Source organism: Macaca thibetana, chromosome 14 (genome assembly GCF_024542745.1).
Source record: "Macaca thibetana thibetana isolate TM-01 chromosome 14, ASM2454274v1, whole genome shotgun sequence".
Classification (NCBI taxonomy): Eukaryota; Metazoa; Chordata; class Mammalia; order Primates; family Cercopithecidae; genus Macaca; species Macaca thibetana.
Window position 1 is genome coordinate 116,018,162 of NC_065591.1, and position 20,140 is coordinate 116,038,301.

A 20,140-nucleotide genomic window follows, 5' to 3' on the forward strand; every position below is an offset into this window, starting at 1 on the left:
TGATTATCCTAAGCCACAGATTTCTCCATCACAGCTCAAACACCCAAACTAACCCTTGAAAAAGCTCTACATTCTGATTCTTTAAGTCTTCAAATGAATGTACGACTTTCTTCTCAGCATCTTTATAACCCTTAATCCTACGGAAGTCCTAATTCCCTAGACTGGGTTCCTAGGGTTCCACACAACCTCAATCTTAACTCAAGGTCACTCACGTACTACAAACTTAACACAATTCTCTTCTCATTTGGCCAAGACCAACTCAAGAAAATGTTCCATCTATCCTCTTGAAAAAAAAATGAAATATTTAAAAAATTATTTATTGACAGGTCACATTAAATTACTATGAATAGAATTAGGTTATAATGTGTTAAGTTTTCATACTTTTAAAAGGAAATCTGCAAGGGCATCAACGAAGCATGAAAAAATGACATAAAAAAAAAAAAGCAGCTTGGAATTCAAGGACCTGGATACCAGTCCCAGTTGTGCCACCAAGTAGTTGTGTGTCCTTGAGCAACATATATATTTCTGAGTCTCCAACATGTGTTAATTGAGGAGGCTAGATTAAATAATGTGTAAGGCCAATTCACAATTAAATGACCTATGATTATAGAAAAATTTGCATAAAATGAAGAAATCTTGGAATAACTGAGGTAGAGCAGTGGAGCAGACAGGGAGAATATGTCTGCATTTAACATTCATCCAAATGTAAAGATTTAAAATTCTCTTTCTGTACAAGACAGGAAAAAAAAATGGAACTTGAATCTCACTGAAAACACATGCTAATAAGCAAAGCATTGTATTTCCTTCCTCCAATACTACTCCTTTAAGAAAAGATTTTTCTGCCCAAAGTTCTCCTCAAGGCAACTTTGACATCCTTGTTCCTCAAGCTATAGATTAATGGGTTTAACATGGGGACTATGATGGTGTAGAACAGGGAGGACACTTTTCCTTGCTCAAGGGGCAGGATGGAAGGGGGTTTCAGATACATGAAAGCACCAGAACCAAAGAAAAGCAAAACTACAATTATGTGGGAACTGCAAGTACTAAAAGCTTTGGACCTGCCTTCTGTAGAACTGATGTGAAGAATGCTGGAGAGGATGAGGGCATAAGAAATAAAGACACTGACAATGGGCAATCCAATGTCAACAGCCACAAGAATAAAGAGCACCAGCTCATTCATGTAAGAGCTGTTGCAGGAGAGCTGAAGGAGAGGAAGGATGTCACACATGAAATGATTGACAAGATTGTCAGCACAGAAGGTCAGGTTCATTATGCTTCCTGTGTGGGCCATGGCCCCAGCAAACCCCATCCCATAGGCACCCAACAAAAGGAGTAAACACACCTGGGGAGACATGGTGACCGTGTACAACAGTGGGTTACAGATGGCCACGTAGCGGTCATATGCCATTGCTGACAGGATGAAGGACTCAGAGATGACAAAGAAGCAGAAGAAAAAGAGCTGAGTCATACACCCTGTGAAGGAAATGATGTTCTTCCTTGAGACAAAATTTATCAGCATTTTGGGAGTGATGGTAGTGGAGAAACAAAAATCTATTAAAGAGAGGTTAAAGAGGAAGAAGTACATGGGAGTGTGCAGGTGAGAGTTCAGCCCAATCAGGGTTATCAAGCCCAGGTTCTCCACCACAGTGACCATGTAGAAACCCAGAAACAGGAAGAAGAGGGGGATCCGGAGTCCCAGCTGGTCGGTTAAGCCTTCGAGGATAAACTCTGTCACGGAAGAATTTTTGGCTGCCATTCTTTTTGGTCGGGCAGGAAAGTCTGAGGGGACAAGAGAAGAGGACCATTTAGAAAGAAACATCACCACCACATTCTTAGTCTCTATCTCCCATTCTTGGAAAAGGAATCCAAGGAGAGAGATTTGAACTTCGGTAGGAAGGTTTTCACCACTCACTAGGGGTCTGTCTTCACAGTCCAAGTGATTATAACTCCCAAAGTGTAATATGAGACTAAACTGTAACTGCAGAATGAGAGCTGGTTCTGCTGAAGAAAGGGGTACCAAAAATAAGCTAAATGTCTTTTAGATCCTTAAATCAGTCTCTTTTCTATACTTTCCCTCTCCTGTCTCTGCTTCACTTGGTAAAACCTGGACCTCTTCCCTGAAGGGAATCCTGAGATGCAAAAGCCGCAGTGGCTCTGCTCAGAGCTTCCACCTCTGGTCCACGCTGTCAGATTAAGTAGGTGGGCTCATGCTTTTCCAAGATCTCTTAGCTCAAGTGGCTGTACATTTAATAACTTTTTAAAGGTGACGCTTATTGAGTGGTTACTATAAGAGGTTCTGTTTGAAGAGCCATGTAGCAATATTATTATCTTCATTTTACAGATGAAACAAGTAAGGTGGCACAACTAGACAAAAGTCCCCAAACCACCGAGTTGCAGCCAGAAGGTGAATTTCAGCAGTATGGCTCAAATGGTTTGCACTTGAAATCACCATGTTACCTAAGTGACCAGCATCAGGGCAGACACTCACCTTCCTTCCCTTTAGAGCTGTAAGTGCTATACTCTACTGCCTCTTTTCCACATTCTGGGGAGGAAGATGACCCTAGTGAAGAGAAGATGACAGATTTGAAAGCTCAAAGCCCTCTCTTCTCAGTACAGGTCAAAGGATCAGAACCTCTAATGTATCTCATAACACTTCCTGCACTGAAGGACATGACTTCCAATTGTTCATTTGCCCAAAGGCCTCTCCAGCTTCCAGGAAGGACACAAAGCTTTTTCCTGACCAGTGAATAACAAAAGACTAAAGAGTTTTATTCTGGATTACAGACTTCAGTGACTGACTATTAAGATAGAGACTCCCTCAAGACCACTTCCTTAGCGATTACTTTCCCTAGGGAAGAAGAAATGTTTGTTTATCTCTTGGAATTGCTTGATTTGGCTTTCTACTAACATGTATCCAGTACTATTAAGAGAAAATCATTGTGAAAAAAAATGATTATCATTACCATTTCTTGAATACCCAATAATTTAGTACCTGACATAGTACCCTTATTCTGGCTGCCAAGATCCAAGGTATGCATATACAAACATATATTCATTAATTTCTCACAATACCTATTTTACAGGTAAGTTGCTCACAGAGACAAGATGTGTCAGAGTCCACAGGTATGCTTAGGTCTGTCTGACTCCACAACCCTTATGTGGCTGCTAGACTAAACTACCTTCCAAGGACAGCTACTGAAATCCATAAAGCAGAGCCCTTGCCTTCTTGGATCTGACAGTCTCTCGACAAATAACAAGTAAATATTCAATGAATTTAATTTTTAAAAGGAAGCAGGTAGAGCCTGGAAAGGTTAACACAAAGGGCTATTGTAATTTAGAATAGGATATTCAATAATTTATTCATATTCCACTCATCTCAGGAATTAATTGCACTACTCTACTCCCAGCTCAGACAAGAAAAGACTTCTCTCATTCCCCTCCCCTGTCCTCTCATGGAGTGTATGTTTAATGGTAACAAGAATCCCTATCAGGTAACTGCTCTCAACGTCTGCCAAGACCAGCCTTTTTCTAAATTAATAACTAGTCAAAATTCCCTTTGGCTGTCCCTGCCTTCCACCCACTTTTCTTTGAGCACTTCTCCCAACTGACTTTCCATCTGTTCAGTGCCCTCAAACTGAGTCCTAGTAGACCCAGTTCCCACTGCAGGAATACATCCACATTTGTTCTTCCTCTTTGGTTTGCATTTGTCTTTTTCTTTTACTCCATACCTCCAACCTCTGCCTGGATTAAAATTGTCTATCCTATGTCTCTGTCTCTAAGATACTTATTTATTTTCTTTAACGTCAAACCCACAAACTCAGAAAATTTTAGACCTGAAAAGACTTGAGAGAGTATCTCATTCAGTGTTTCCCAAACCTAGCTGGTTATCACAATTACCTAGAATATTCATTAAAAGGAAATGCTGGGCTCCAGTCACACGTTTGGAATCAGAATCTCCATAGATATGGACATGGTGGCTATGTTTTTTAAATCTTCCCAAGCATTTCCAATGCCAGGAACTGACAGACCCACAGAACTATTATTTGCCCTCATCTTACAGATTAAGACCACTAAAAAGTTCAAAGACATTGCAAAAAAAAAAAAAAAGGGATCCTTAGGTACCTACACAAAGGACTCCCTTAAGTTCTTGGCTGAATCCTAAATTTTATATGTGTAGGGCAAGATTCTACTGGCTTAGGAGACAACAGTTGCTGGGGGTCTAAGAACTGAACAGAGATCACAGAGGATCCACAGCGCCTGATAAAAATTAGAATTCTGACTTACTGAAAATGGAGATACCTTGTTCAGCAAACCAGACATTAAGTGAGATCCCTGAAAAGTCATACACTAAGAGTAAAGACTATGCCTTTGTGCTAAGGGCAAAACTGAATCACAACAAAGGTCTTAGCAAGATCAAAGGAATCTGCTAATAAATTAACTACATCCCAGAACAAAATTTAACACTCTGTAGCAAAGGCCAACATAATCCACTGTCTCTAAAACATATCCACAGTGTCCAATATCACAAAGTCAAAAATTACTAGAAACACAAAGAAGCAAGAAAATGTGACCCAAAGTCAAGATGGAAAAATATATTAGAATCAGGTCCACATCTGATCTAGATGTTGAAATTAACAGACAAGGACTTTAAAATAACTTCTATAATTATTTTTTAAAATTTAGATAAAAGGACAGAATTGTCTAATATATCCAACAAAGCAATAGAAACAATCAAGATAACCAAACGAAAATTTCAAAACTAAAAATATTGGAGATAAAAATTCACCAGATTAGCTTAATAGCAGATCAGGCACAGTCAAAGGAAAGATCAGTATAAGCAAAGACAAATCAGTAGAAATTATCCATACCAAAATATGGACAGGAAAAAAGTAACTTTAAAGAAGAACATGGTAACTAAAACCTTTAGGGCAATGCTAAATAGTCCAACATATGTATAATTAGAGTTCCAAAATGTGAGTCAACTGAGAATTGGGTAGAAATAATTTTTTAAGAGATAATAGCTGAAATTTTTCCAATTTTAATAAAATATATGAATCTATTTACGCAAAAAGTTCAGGAAGCCACAAACAAGATGAATACATAATATACCACATCTACGCATATCAGACATAGTCAAACTGTTGAAAACCAATAACAAAAAAAAGCTTAAAAGCAACCATAGATAAAAGATGTATTGCATTCAAATAAGCAAAAATAATAATAACTAACTTGTAATAAAATAAATAGAAGTCAGAAGACAATGAAATGGCCTTTAAAGTACTAAAAGGAAAAAAAATTGTCATCCTAATATTGGCAAAAATATCCTGGCTAAAATATTCTTCAAAAAAACAAGTAATTTTCAGACAAAAGGTGAAAGAATATGTCACCAATAAGCCGACACTGCAAAAAACCTGAGAAAGGGAGAGGGAAATGGTTCCAGAGGAAAGCTTAGATATTCAGGAAGAAATGTGAAACACTGAAAATAGGAAATATGTGGGTAAATATAGAAGGCTATTTTAAAATTTTCCTTACATTTAAATTACTTTGACCATTTAAAGCAATAGAAAACAATTTATGGTAGATTTAAAATATGTGTAGAAATAAGATATATAAAATGTCAATAACACAATAAAACATAATACAGTAATACAAATAATGCAATAAAAATAACATAGAGAGGTATAGTTAAAATTCCAACAATAGACCTAAAACAAAATATTTTTAAAATTTTAAATAACTTGAGGAACAAGCCTAAATTAATATTTAAAAAATCAATCAACATTATCCACTACATTAATAGAATAAAACAGTAAAATTATATAATCATCTCAATAGATGCAGAAAGATTATTTGATAAAAAGCAATACTTATTCATGGTAAGAATGCTCAGCAATGTAGGAATAGGAAGGAGTATCCTAAATCTGATCAAAGATGTCTGTGAAAAACCTACAGCTAAAAACCTATATCATACTCAATAGTGAAATACTGATTGTTTTTATTGTGAGGTCAATAACAAGTCTAAAATGTCCACTCTCATAAGTTTTATTCAACATTGTATGGGAAGTCCTAGCCTACTTAATAGGGGAAAATGTTGAGCTTCTCAACAATCTCAAAAAGAACCAGTCGGGCACGGTGGCTCACACCTGCAATCCTAGCACTTTCAGAGGCCAAAGTGGGCAGATCACATGAACCCAGGAGTTTGAGACCAGCCTGGGCAACAGCTACACAGGAGGCTAAGGTGGGAGAACCACCAGAGCCCAGGGAGGGTGAGGCTGAAGTGAGCCATGATCATACCACTGCACTCCAGCCTGGGTGACAGAGTGAGACTCTGTCTCAAAAAAAAAAAAAAAGAAGGAGGAGGACAACATAATTTGGTCTCTACCATGTATCAGTCAAAATATTAAGCATATAATAAAAAATAATTATTGACTGTCTCTCCCTCCACCACCTTGCTGAACACCACACCTGACCTTCCAGCTGCTCAGTACTCTCAAACTAAATCCTCCCTCGTAAGATTGCCAGTGTCAGTTTGCTCTCTCTGATTTGTTTCAATAAAGAGGACTAAAGATGGAAATGGAAGATATAAAACCATCTTAATTTACACATGCCTTGAATATACCTAGTAATCAAAGTAAGCCTATAAGCAGGCTATTAGAACTTAAAAGTGAATTTAATGAAGGCATGGAATACAAGGTTAATGTATAAAAATTAACCGCATTTCTACAAACTAGCAAAAGATAATTACAAAATGAAATTTTTCCAATAACATTGACACTAGCAACAAAAATTGATATACTTAAGAATTTCTTTAACAAAATTTTGGTATACCTCTATATTGAAAACTATAACATATAACTGAATATATTTAGAAAATCTACATATATGGAAAGATATATCATATTCATGGATTGAAAAACTAAATATTGTTAAATTGTTACTTCTACCTAAATTAATCAGTGGATTCAATTCAATACCAGTTAAAATACCAGCAGACGTGTTGACAGAAATTGACAAAATAATTCTAAAAATTATATGAAAATGCAAAGGACCTAGAATAGCCAAAATAACTTTGAAAAAGAAGAAAATTGGAGAACTTACCCTATTTGACTCCAAGAATTGTATAAAGTTTCAGAAATTAAAACAGTTTAGTAGAGAAGTAAAGACAGGCAAATAGATTAATAGAGCAGAGCACAGGACCCACAAACAGACTCACTTAAAGGATCAGTTGATTTTTTTTTTTTTTTTTTTACAGAAGTGCTAAAACAGTTCAACAAGAGGAAAAAAATTTTTGATGAATGATTCTGGAATAACTAGATAGCAATGTATAAACAAAAATGATCTTTAACCCCTATCTTATTCTATACATATTTAATTCATGATGGATCAGAGACTTAAATATAAAATCTAAGCCTACAAATATCTAGAAGAAAATCAGACCTTAGAATAGGACCTATTCTCAAGACCTTAGAATAGGATTTCTTGACCTTAAAAGACAATAACCATAAAAGAAAAAAATAATAATCCAATGTGATCAAAATTTAAAACTTCTGCTTTTTAAAATACACCATTAAGAAAATGTAAAGGCAAACTACGGGGAGAAAATAGTCACTGTATCTGTCAAAAGACTCAGGCCTAGGCGAGTGAATCACCTGAGGCCAGAAGTTCGAGACCAGCCTGGCCAACATGGTGAAACCCCATCTCTACTAAAAACATACACACAAAAAATTAGTCAGACATGGTGACGCACGCCTGCAGTTCTAGCTACTCAGGAGGCTGAGGTACAAGAATCGCTTGAAACGGGGAGGTAGAGGTTGCAGTGAGCTGAGATTGCACCACTGCACTCCAGCCTGGGTGACAGAGCAAGACTCTGTCTCAAAAAAAAAAAAAAAAAAGACTCATCTATAATATATAAAAAACTCCTACAAATAAATTATTGAAACACTAAAAACTTTTGATGGGACAAAGATTGAAACAGACATTTCAGAAGATACCTCAAATGGCCAATTAGCATATGGAAAGTTGCTCCAAGCATTATTTACTAGAAAAATGCAAATTAAGATCACAATGAGTTATCGCCACATACCCATCATGGTAACTAAAATTAAAAAGACTGACAGCACCAAATGTTGGCAAGAATGTGGGGCCAATAAAACACTCTTATATCGCTAGTAAAAATGTAAAATGGTACAACATGTGTAAAAGTTGAAGTATCTAATAAAACAAAACAAATACCCTGAACCAAGAAGCAATTTCACTTCTAAGTATATACCCAAAAAATTAATGCATCTTTCCACAAAAAAAAAATCTCAAACACAAATATTTATAGCAGCTTTATTCCTAACAGTCAAAAGGTAGATGTGACCCAAACAAGCATCAACAGAAGAGTACATAAATAAGCCATGGTATAATCACTAAATGGAATATGACTCAGCAAAAAAAAAAAAAAAAAAGAGCAGACTATTGATATGTGCAGCAACCTGGGCGAAATCTTGAAAAGAATAATGGATTTGTCTGGAAAAGTATGCTAAGAACAAACTGAGGATAACCTACAATGCTATAATTAACCACAATTGATTAGCCAGTGGGTAACCTCCAATAGTCATTAAGAGAATGACATTCATTAATTCATTCAACAAATATTGAGAAACTGTGTCAGACACTGTTCTAGGGGCTACAGATAAAGCCCTAACCAAAACAAGTCTCTGCCCCCATTGAGCTTGTATTCTAGTAGGAGGAAGACAGACAATAAATAAATAACTTATATAATATATTAGATGATAATAAGAGCAATAAAAAAGCAAGGAAAGAGAATACAAAGGGCCAGGACTGTAAGTTATGCATTTAAATAGGATGGTAGGGTTAGGTGTCTTTGAGAAAGTAACATTTAAGCAGTCTTGAAAGACTGCGATCAGAGTCGTGTTGGTCAATAACAGTTACTCTGGTGACCACTGGGTGAATGTTGCTTAGCGTATCTCAATGCATCATTGTTCCATGCTTCAGACAATAACTCTACCCATAGCACGGGCTTGAATGAACAAATATTGGACATTGTGACAAGTTAGAGAAGCAAAAGACTTTTCCGAGTTTTTTACAAAATCATAAGTTATGCAACGAAGTTCACTGCCTGCGCACATTTTTGGTCTTTAAACAACCAGCACTAGCTGCTCTAAATTCCCTTAGTTTTCACATTCACTCTCAGGAAGGGATCTAATAAAGTCATTTCTACAGGGACAGAGTGAGTTGCTGAGTAGCCACCTACACTCCAAATCCGTTCACAGGGCCACTTACAATGCGTTTAGCCAAAGGAAAGAAACTTTATTTAGAGAAACTCAAACCTCACTGCGCAAGTAGGTAAGCTATGTTTTTGATCAGGGTTTCTTTTAAGAAGTTTATGAAATCATACCATAAAGGTATGACTCCTTGTCAAGTCCACCTTCAATAACGGCACTAATCACTTCACATTTATAGGTGGGCACACATCAGCATCTGTTTGCTTATCTACCTCTGGGAGATGTTTCCAACCTGTATTCCGCAATAATGGTGCCTCAGCTGTAGATTTACACTTACAATTTTGCTGTGTCCTACAGTGTCTCTAATGAGTCCCAATGCCTGATCTTAAACCCCACACATAAGTTACAAATGGAGAAAAATAATTAACTATCATAAACTCTCTTGGGGACCCATAGGCAGAGAAAACTTTAGGGGTTCATGAAAAGCTGGCTTTTCTCTAGGAGCCTTAGAAGTTTCTTGTCTGGATGACGCAACACCAGGAAAAGCTCTGTGGGTTGATGTCATTTCAGAGACCATTGCCATGAAAACTTTATTTCAAATGCATTTCAACCATGGCTTTTCCAAAGCCGGATTCACTGATGACTTGCTTCAGCACATGCAGGAAACAGTATAGAAAGAAATACTTTTGACTGTGTTCATTTTGGTACTGTTGGTTCTTCCTCTCTGCCTCTTCCCTCGTGTTTCACCTTTTTCAGGATTCTATGCACTTCCTTTTCTTCTTTAGGGTTTGGTGAGCTCATCTATTCAACAAGCTCCTCTATATAGAGGCTCCCAAATTTGCAACTTTAACTTTCATATTTCTTTTTGTTAATATACTTTAAGTTCTGGGATACGTGTGCAGAATGTGAAGGTTTGTTATGTAGGTATACACGTGCCATGGTGGTTTGCTGCACCCATCAACCCATCATCTAGGTTTTAAGTCCTGCATGCATTAGGTGTTTGTCCTAATGCTCTCCCTCACCTTGCCCCCCACCCCCTGACAGGCCCCAGTGTGTGATGTTCCCCTCCCTGTGTCCATGTGTTCTCATTGTTCAACTCTCACTTATGAAGGAGAACATGTGGTGTTTGGTTTTCTGTTCCTGTGCTAGTTTGCTGAGAATGATGGTTTCCATCTTCATCCATGTCCCCGCAAAGGACATGAACTCATTCTTCTTTATGGCTGCATAGTATTCCATGGTGTATATGTGCAACAGATATACAGACCAATGGAACAGAACAGAGGCCTCAAAAATAACACCACACATCTACAACCATCTGATCTTCAACAAACCTGACAAAAACAAGCAATGGGGAAAGGATTCCTTATTTAATAGCTTTCATATTTCTATTAAGCCCATAAACTGGTATCCTACTACTTAACTAGATATTTCCAATAGGCTGTCTAGTGGTCATTACAAACACTAACTTGAAAGCTGAGCTTGTGTTCTCTTCTGCAAAAGCGCTGTTTAAGTGGGTATAACCACTGGAAAGGAACTACAGTGTAGTATCGATAAGGTGACCACCTGTCAATTTGTCTAGAATACTCCCAGTTTTTGCCTGTCATTTCAGTAAAACTATTAATAGCACCTTCTTTCTGTCTCAGATATATTCTAATGAATGATAAATTATGGTCTCCCTAAGTATTCAGAACTGAACTTTGGAATTAGATGAACTTCAGCACAAATCCTGACTCTACCTCTTATTAGATGTGTGACCTTAGGAAGAGTTTAACCTCTCTCTGAACTGCAAGTCCCTAATCTTAAAATGAATGTAATAACCAACCTGAAATGATTATTATAATGAATAAGTGGTGCTGATTACAGAAGACATAAAATGAAGTAGTTTAAGTAATATTAGTATTTGAAATTATTATCTTAATAACAGTGATGTCTTATTTGTTAGTGGTGTAAGAATAGGCTGAAATGGAGAGAACAGCAGGCAGGGAGATCAGCTAGAAGACTTTCTACAAGCAGTAAATTCAGAGGGAGATGAACAGTATAGGAGACGTGGAAATTGAATAATTAACATGATTTGATGTCTCAATGGTACAGGAGAGAAAGATGGAAGGACGCACAAATCAAATTTGACTAAGATTTTAAGCCTAGGGAGTCAGGAATAGGATGACATAAATGAAGAATCAAAGGGTGACGAGGGTAATGAACTCAGTTTTAGACAAGACCACAGAGTGCTGGCAGAACCTTTAAAAGGCAGAGATCAGAAAGAAGTCAGCAATGAAAGATCACAACTTGGGAGAAAAGAAGTAGAGATGAAAGCTGGAGAATTATAGGAACAGAGAGGAACACAAAAAGCAGAGGAATGGTGAATTGCTCCAAACAAGTGTGTTTAAAGAGAAAATAATTGCGGTCTAAGGACTGAAACTTTCCTCAACAACGCCCACAAATGGGAAAAGGAAGTTGACCAACAGAAGTGTTTAAAAGGCTTATGTAGCATCTAAGAACAGGTTTTGGAGTCAAACAGCCCTGAAATTAAATCCCTACTCTATTACTCATTAACTGTGTGAGCTTGCAAAAGTTGCTTAACACTGTCTAAACTCGATGTTCCCATCTGAAAAACAGGAATCACAAGAAGAAACTTGAAGATGTTTGTGAGAATATATGTGGCCCTAGTCGATATTCAACTTAGAAAATAATTGTGGGATAAATGAGAATTTCACAGATGCCAAAAGAGAAGCATATTTCAAGGGTGAGGAATAGTTATATTCCTGAGCAAGAGGAAGAACTGAAAATAACTTTGAATTCGATCATTCTCTTGCCCTCCTGTTCACTCATTCTTACATTAATCTGCATATGTGCTTAGTCTAAAAGAGCCTTCCATTATTAATTGATTATTTCAAGACTCTATTTTATTCTAGATAAAAATCTTCTTTCAGGAAAAATCTACATTCTATAACTTTTGTGTACACTAACACACTCAGTATCTGATACAGTGATGAACACATTATAGGTGCTCCTTTAAAATCTTATTGAATATAACAGACTTTCATATGAATACACTTCAATAAAAATCCATATCGCAAACCCATAAATTCAGGGATGATCTTTTATTTTCTGAAGTAATACATTAGGAGTTTCTGTAGTCATTTGGTGACCCTCCTTAGCTACCCTGCTCCATGCCAAAAAAAAGAGAGAGAACTAGTTTTAAAAAATTAATTTGAGGCCTTTAATATGCTAGTATTGGTGGTATTGGTGTTTTATTGACAATTACGCCAGATAATGTATGCCTACCGAATGAGACTTCCAAAGTCAAGGAATTTGTAGAAGAAACTACACAGAAACTTACCCCAAAGGCAGTAGAAAGAATTTGGTTTACAGAGCTGTCCCAAGTAGGCACCATAAAGCTCTTCAAAATAAAATTATTAAACATTACATTGCCGGGTGTGGTGGCTCATGCCTGTAATCCCAGCACTTTGGGAGGCCAAGGCGGGTGGATCACCTGAGGTCAGGAGTTCGAGACCAACCTGGCCAACATGGTGAAACCCCGTCTCTACTAAAAATGCAAAAATTAGCCGGGTGTGATGGTGTGTGCCTATAATCACAGCTACTCGGGAGGCTGAGGCAGGAGAATCGCTTGAATCCAGGAGATGGAGGCTGCAGTAAGCCTAAATCATGCCACTGCACTCCAGCCTGGGCAACAGAGTGAGACTCTGCCTCAAAAAAAAAAGTACATTTCAGGAACATATGTATTATTTCATAAAGCAAAATCTGCCTGTACAATACTATAAAATCTAAAATTTCTCAAGGGTGAGAAACAAATCGAGATAGTGGTGGATTAAAATAAAGAAGGGATTAAGCAGGGATGATCTACAAATGCAAGGTATGTGGCTTAATAGGTAGAAGACGGGAGGTGATTCCAAGTGTAATGGAGACATCTCCATGGACAAGAAAATTTTTTTAAACAGTCTTAGATCAGCAGAAAACAAGGATTGAAAGGACTTTCCCGGTTTACAAAGACCTTTGCTGAGAAAGAAAGCCACACATTTTCTTGGTAAGGTGTTCCAGAATTTCACAAAGCCTGCTCTCAGGAACTTTACTCTGATCGCTAGCTTAAATCAAGAAGAAATATGGTATTGTGGAAGGAGCCGAGTCTAAAGATTTGGCTCTTATTGCACTGTCTTGAAAAAGACATTGAGTTCTCTTTGCCTGGCATTTCCCCCTCTGTGGAACAGCAATAATTAAACCTGACTTACCTATTATCTATGTCATGATGTCATTGAATAAATCAAATAGGATGTCTTTAAACCCAGTGAAAACTTTTCAGTACTATTTTACTTGATGCTGTTGATAGCTAACTTCTTCGTGAATTATTCATAACCCTTCACTTTCAAGGCACATGAACTTTCTGATTATCCTCCAACTTCTGGCTACTTCCTTTCACTCTCCTACTCCTTCAAGTCTTCTTCTTCATCTGCCTGTAAGTGCTGATGACCCACAGATCCTCAGCCTTCTTCCTCTCATCCTAAATAACTTTCTCTGAAAGATCTTATCCACACCCACACCTTGAGCACTTTGGTCTGTTGAAAATCAAATCTATATTTCTAGGCTAGATTTTTTTTTACCTGAAATACCAAAAACCTACTAGACATCTCCACTAGAATGTCCCGCAGACACTTAAAACTCAACACATGGAAAACTTATTTTATTATCTTCCCTGTGTTAATCAGTTCTCACACTGCTATGAAGAAATACCTGAGATGAGGCAATTTATAAAGAAAAGAGATTTAATTGTCTCACAGTTCTGCATGGCTGGGGAAGCCTCAGGAAACTTACAATCATGGCCAAAGGCACCTCTTCACAAGGCAGAAGGAGAGAGAATGAGTGCCAGCAGGGGAAATGCAACTCATTCACTATCATGAGAACAGAATGGGGGAAAACTGCCCCCATGATTGAATTACCTCCTACCGGGTCCCTCCTACAACATGTGGGGATTATGGGATTACAATTCAAGATTAGATTTGGGAGGGGACACAAAGCCAAACCATATCATTCTTTTTAAAATTTCTCTTTTCCCCATGATACCCTGTGTCAAAATATGGCACCATTTTCCTAGTTTGTCAATCCCCTTCATCAATACTCCAAATATGTTAATTTCATCTGTTTTAAATATTATTTAAATTTATTTAATTATTCTTAGAGAGAATAAATAAATAAGGCTTGAGTGCAATGGTGCAATCATAGTTCACTGCAGCCTCAAATTCTAGGGCTCAAATAAACCATCCACTTCAGCCTCCTGAGTACCTGGGACTACGGACATATACCACCATACTCAGCTAATTTTTAAAATTATTTGTAGAGATGGAGTCTCACTACATTGTCCAAGCTGGTCTCGAACTCCTGTATTCAAGTGATTCTACTGCCTCGGCCTCTCAAAGCACTGGGGATTACAGGCATCAACCACCTGATTTTATCTTTTTTTGTTTTTTGGTAGAGACAGGGTCTTGCTATATTGCCCAGGCTGGTCTCAAACTCTTATGCTCAAGCAGTCCTCCTGCCTCATCCTTCCAAAGTTCTGGGATTGCAGGGATAAGCCATCACTCTCGGCCTGACTTTATCTTTTAATGATACATGCTGGTTGCCTGAAAATCAATTTGCTGAAAGATAATTAACCAAAAAGTCAATTTACTGAAAGCTCGTTCACCGAACACTCAATTTGTAAAATGACCAGTTAGATAAATTTAGTTTAACTTTCAAGTTTTTTTGTAAGTATGTGCTTATTTCATAAAACTACAAAACATAAGTAAACATAAAGCAGAAAATTTAAATAACTCATATTTCCACAATGCATAATCAGCTAACATTTAAGTGTATATTTCTCCATATATTTTATGCATTCATTTAATTTGCATAGTATTGTTTTTTAATAAAATTAGATCATATTGTATATAATATTTTTAAGTTTTCTATTTTAAAAAATTTATTAACATTTTTATATAAATAAATACAATTAAACATCATTCTTAATGGGCGTATGGTAGTCCTTTGACAGGAGACCCATAATTAAATCTGTCAATTCCTCCTGGACAATTTCTATGTCCAATTTTTCACTATGATAAACAATGCTGAGAAGAATGTGCATTTTTTGCAAACATAACATTATTTTCTTAGGATAAACTCCTAAAGTACAATTGTTGTATCTACAGACTTGCTCTTTATTAAATTCTTTTATATATGCTGCTGAACTATACATACATAATGGTTTGTGCAGTGTTCTCTAGTTCCCCCCACTTCCTTTCTGTGTCCTCACCAAAAATCAGAGTGCCCTGACGACTTTATGACCCAGTCAGCTGCAGGTTTTACCCAGCAGGCTCAAACCTAAGCCCTCGAACAGTCAGGCACTGATAAAGGTTATCTAGGTTGTTGCCTAAAACACTAAAAGAAACTAGCCCCAGCCCTGTGCGAAATTCCTTAAGCCTTCATAAAAACTCCATACCTTAGCCCCTCACTGTGGACATATATACGTAGAACACCCCCTTTCTCTTGCTGTCTCTAGTGAGGGTGAACATAGCCCTCTGTAAGTTTTTCCTGATAAATACTGATCACTCTAGCATTTACTATTTATTTCTTTAGAATCTCAACCAGAGTCATCTTGGGAAGGTTTGGGGAACATCCTTATGGAAACTCCCCTGCCACTGTTTCGAGGTGACTCCAGCCACGGGTTCAGCTAGAGTAAACAGCTTACCCATACACACCCCATAGGTAATATATGAGAATACCTTTTCCACACACCTTAACTTACAGTGGATATTATCATTCAAAAACTTCTCAACCCAATTTGATTCCGAAAATGGCATATTTTGATCATATTTCTTTGATTACTAGCGATGCTGACTATTGGACATGTTTTGTTGACCATATCTATTTTTTTCATTTTAAATTCTACTTTATTAAGTACAGTAAATTACTAAATACAATGCAAAATGCACCCATGGTACGTGAACATGTCCATTACCACAAAAAGCTCCCTAATGCACCTCTGCATTCAATCCCTCCACTGTCCCTGAGCCCAGGCAACCACTGACTTGCTATTTACCATTATTGATTTATTTTGCCTGATGTAAAATTTTATACAGATGAAATTCTACAGTACGTACTCCTTTCTGTCTGGCATCTTTTGCCCAGTCTAATCCTTTTGAGATTCATCCATATTGTTGAGTATATCAGTAATACATTCCTTTGTATTGACAAGTAGTAATCTGATGTATGATTATTTTCACAAACTTATTTATTCATTTACATGATGATAGACAGTTAAACTGTTTCTGGTTCAGGCTTTTATGAATAAAGCATATATAAACATTCATGTACAAAACTTTTTGTAAGTGTGTATTTTCATTTCTCTTGGATAAATACCTAATGTTAGAATTGTTGGGTCATAGGCAAGTTTAACTTTATAAAAACTGCCAAACCACTTGTTTCAGTCTGTTTTGTGTTGCTGTAACAGAATACCTGAAGCTGGGTAATTTATAAAGAAAAGAGGTTTATTTGGCTCATGATTCCAGAGTCTGAAAGTCCAAGAGCATGGTGCTGGTGTCTGCTTGGTTTCTGGTGAGGGCTCATTCTTGTGAGCAAGAACTCACTACCATAAGAACAGCACCAAGCTGCCCATAAAGGTGAGCCCTCGTGACCCAAATGCTTCCCAGTAAGCCCCACCTCTTAAGAGTTTCACTTCTCTACATTGCTGCACTGGGAATTAAGCTTCCATCATGAGTTTTGTCTGGGACACTCAAATCATAGCACCACTTTACAGAGAAGTTATTCAATTACACATTCCCAACAGCAATGTAGGAAAAGTCCAGTTGCTCTCCATCCTCAATGAAACTTGATATTGTCAGATTTTAAAATTTTTAACATTTCTAGTGGGTATGTAGTGTTATGTCAGTGTGTTTTTAATTTGCACTTACCTGATGTTTAATGATATTGAGCATCTTTTCATGTATTTCTTGACCATTTGCGTATCTTCTCTTACGGAATAACTATCTAAATTTTGGAGTCAATTTTAATTGGGTTGTTTGTCTTTAGATGATTTGTAAGAGACTTGTTTTATCTTCTAAAAAAAAGTCTTTTAATATATGCATTGAATATTTTTTCCCAATCTGTGTCTCACCTTTTCATTTCCTTAATGGTAAGATCTGAAGAGGTGCAGAAGTTTGAACACCATGAACTCTCAAAACAAACCAACCAAAACTCCCTACAAGAATAAACTGGAAGGAATAAAACCTAAACTAAGCAGAATAGAAACATTAGAGACAAAAGAAAGTAACAATCCAGATAAAAGCAGAAAAGGGACAGAACCAAGAGATCTCAGGTGGTAAGGCATCATAGTTTCAGCACTTCACAGAAAAAAACAAAGAAGGGGCTCCACACGTGTGAAATTAGGAAAAAACTAATTTGATCTAAAACTGAATAGAAAAGAATCAAGGCAAATCCCATATAAAGTTATTATTGTTATAAGAAAAAGAATGGTTTTCTACAGAAAATATACAGCAAGCCACAAAAACTTGCCAACAAATAATAAAACTCAGAATTAGTAAAAAATTATAAATTAAGCAATAGGACTCAGGAAATTGTTAGAAATAAAAAACAGTTTCAGAAATTGAGACTGAACTAGGAATAACCAAAATGAAATAAATACAACAGATATTGCCTTAGGAGAAATCAAAGGTGAAAAGAAGGGAGAAAAAATGAACTGAAGAGGATTTGGGGGAAAGTAACAAATGTAGACACTAGGTAAAGATCTAGCTGGCAACTGGCGTAGAGTAGGAGCCTCAACAGAGAAATCTAAACCAATAGAACAAGTAATAAAAACCATAATTCAAGAAACTTTCTGGCATTAAAAAAAAAGATTTAAAGTAACATGTTAAAAGAAACATCACGCCTAAGAAAATTGTCTCAGAATGAACATTAAAATATATCCTAGAAAGATTATTGGACTTCAAACAAAAGACGCTTTGATAACTATGTAGTCCTACATTTCCTAGTTCTGTTCGAAAAGACCTGGAAACACTGGCTAAGCCAAGAGCAATGAGCCTCTCTAGCACCTAATTTGTGTTCTTGAAATATCATTTCCCTGCTAAAAGAAATCAAGTTTCTTGGAGAAATGGTTGATTCCAGGTCTGAGGAATTAAATGTATGAAATGAGTTCATAACATCTTATCATATCAGAGAGCAAGGAAGGTATAATACTAGAAACTACTAACACTGTGTCAAAGACTCCAGAGAGAAACTGAAGAGAATTCTGCAGGCCAAAGATAGAAAAATGTGATCAACAAAAATAATTGCATTAAGTTACTTTTCTTATCCGTTACAGTTATTTTACACATAAAACTTGTTTACAGTGGTGAGTTTATAATAAAGAAAAATAACTGGTCACTTTTGGAGTATAATAGGATATCAAGTTATTGTTTTGAAACTTAGAAAATGCAGGTGATGTGTTTTTAAGTTAACTGTGGTATTAGATACACAAGCCTATGTGTTTGATAAAATTTCATAGAACTAAATACATGCACAGATGAGTGCAAGTAAAACTGGGGAAGTCTGAATAAGATCCATGAATTGTATCAATGTCAGTAATCCTGGGTATGATATTGTACAATCATTTGGCAAGATGTTACCAATGGGGGAAATGGCATAAAGCATACAGCAAGGAATCTTTCTTCATTATTTCTTAAAATTACGTGTTTAACTACAATTATCTCAAAATAAAAAGTTTAATTTAAAAATCTTCATTAGCAATATATTCATGGATAACAAAATACTGAATGTGTTCATGAATGGGAAATTTCCTTGTGAACACACTTCTCTTATGAATGAGCCTATCAGAATGAAGAGTTCTTTCAGTCTACCTTCATATGCTCCTAACCTCCTATGCTGTCAGTTTACTTGGTGCAGCAGCAGGGTGCCAAATTCAGCATTCCCTTATAAATGTAAGGAACATAACATTCCTTTTTTAAAAAATCGAATTTGTTCTTAAGACACTTTATAGTAAACTTTTTAAAGCTAGTCAGTTGTGCGTAATCATGAACATTAAGTAACAACCATAATGGTAGTAACTGATGATGGTGTTGATGGTAATGAGTGAGGTGGTTGTGGTGATGATGGACATAATGATCATAATCATGTTGATTGTGATGACAATAGTAATGGGATTGTTGACGGTAAAATATTCCAAAGCTGCCATTAGACTCTAAGTTTCCCTAGCTGCAAGATCACCCTACCAATAAAAGGAAAATTAACACACCTGGGAGACAAACCATGCTTCTCAGAGCCAGTGTAAAGCAAGGCTCTAATTGTTCCATTAGTGAGGACCCCAGCCTCTCAAGTGATTACAGCCCAGGAGATACTGTGCCCATATATTCGTAAACACAATCCCAAGCCCCCAGTCTTAGTGACCCATTTTTTTATGACTTTGAGTAAATGTAGGACTCAATATAAATCAGTATGGTTCCTGCATTTTCTGATTGTTGAAACCAAGGCAGCCCTTAAAGTTTCCAGCAGACTATGCTTTATTTTTCCTTATCACAGGTATTTAATTTCAAACTTAAAGCAATCGCATGAGAAAAATATTTCTTCCATGAACTCTTGTTTATGATGCAGAGTATTTATAACCATATGTTTATCTTCACCTCTATGTGATTTTTTAATCTGTGTGCTGTGTTCTCATTGGCAGTAATCCTAAGGCTCTGATGGCTTAGTGAAACTAAAGGTAATAATTGTAGTAACTAATATAAAATATATGGTTTGGCCAGGCATGGTGGCTCATACCTGTAGTCTCAGAGCTTTAGGGGATGAAGAGAGGAGAATTGCTTGAGGCCAGGAGTTGGAGACCAGCATGGGCAACACAGAGAGAGCCCATC

The 20,140-nt window shown here is 36.7% G+C and overlaps 1 protein-coding gene across 1 annotated transcript; it reads right to left on the minus strand.

Annotated features, from left to right (window-relative positions):
• Positions 1–792: 792 nt before the first annotated feature.
• LOC126934813 (olfactory receptor 8B12) lies at positions 793–1,774 on the minus strand. The gene has a single exon (XM_050755634.1). It carries the CDS (start codon positions 1,754–1,756, stop codon positions 824–826), a length of 933 nt encoding a protein of 310 aa, XP_050611591.1. The 5' UTR covers positions 1,757–1,774; the 3' UTR covers positions 793–823.
• Between the last annotated feature and the right edge of the window lie 18,366 nt (positions 1,775–20,140).

Coding starts and splice junctions, on each gene's coding strand:
- LOC126934813 (XM_050755634.1), bottom strand. CDS start 1,756: ATGGCAGCCAAAAATTCTTCCGTGACAGAGTTTATCCTCGAAGGCTTA.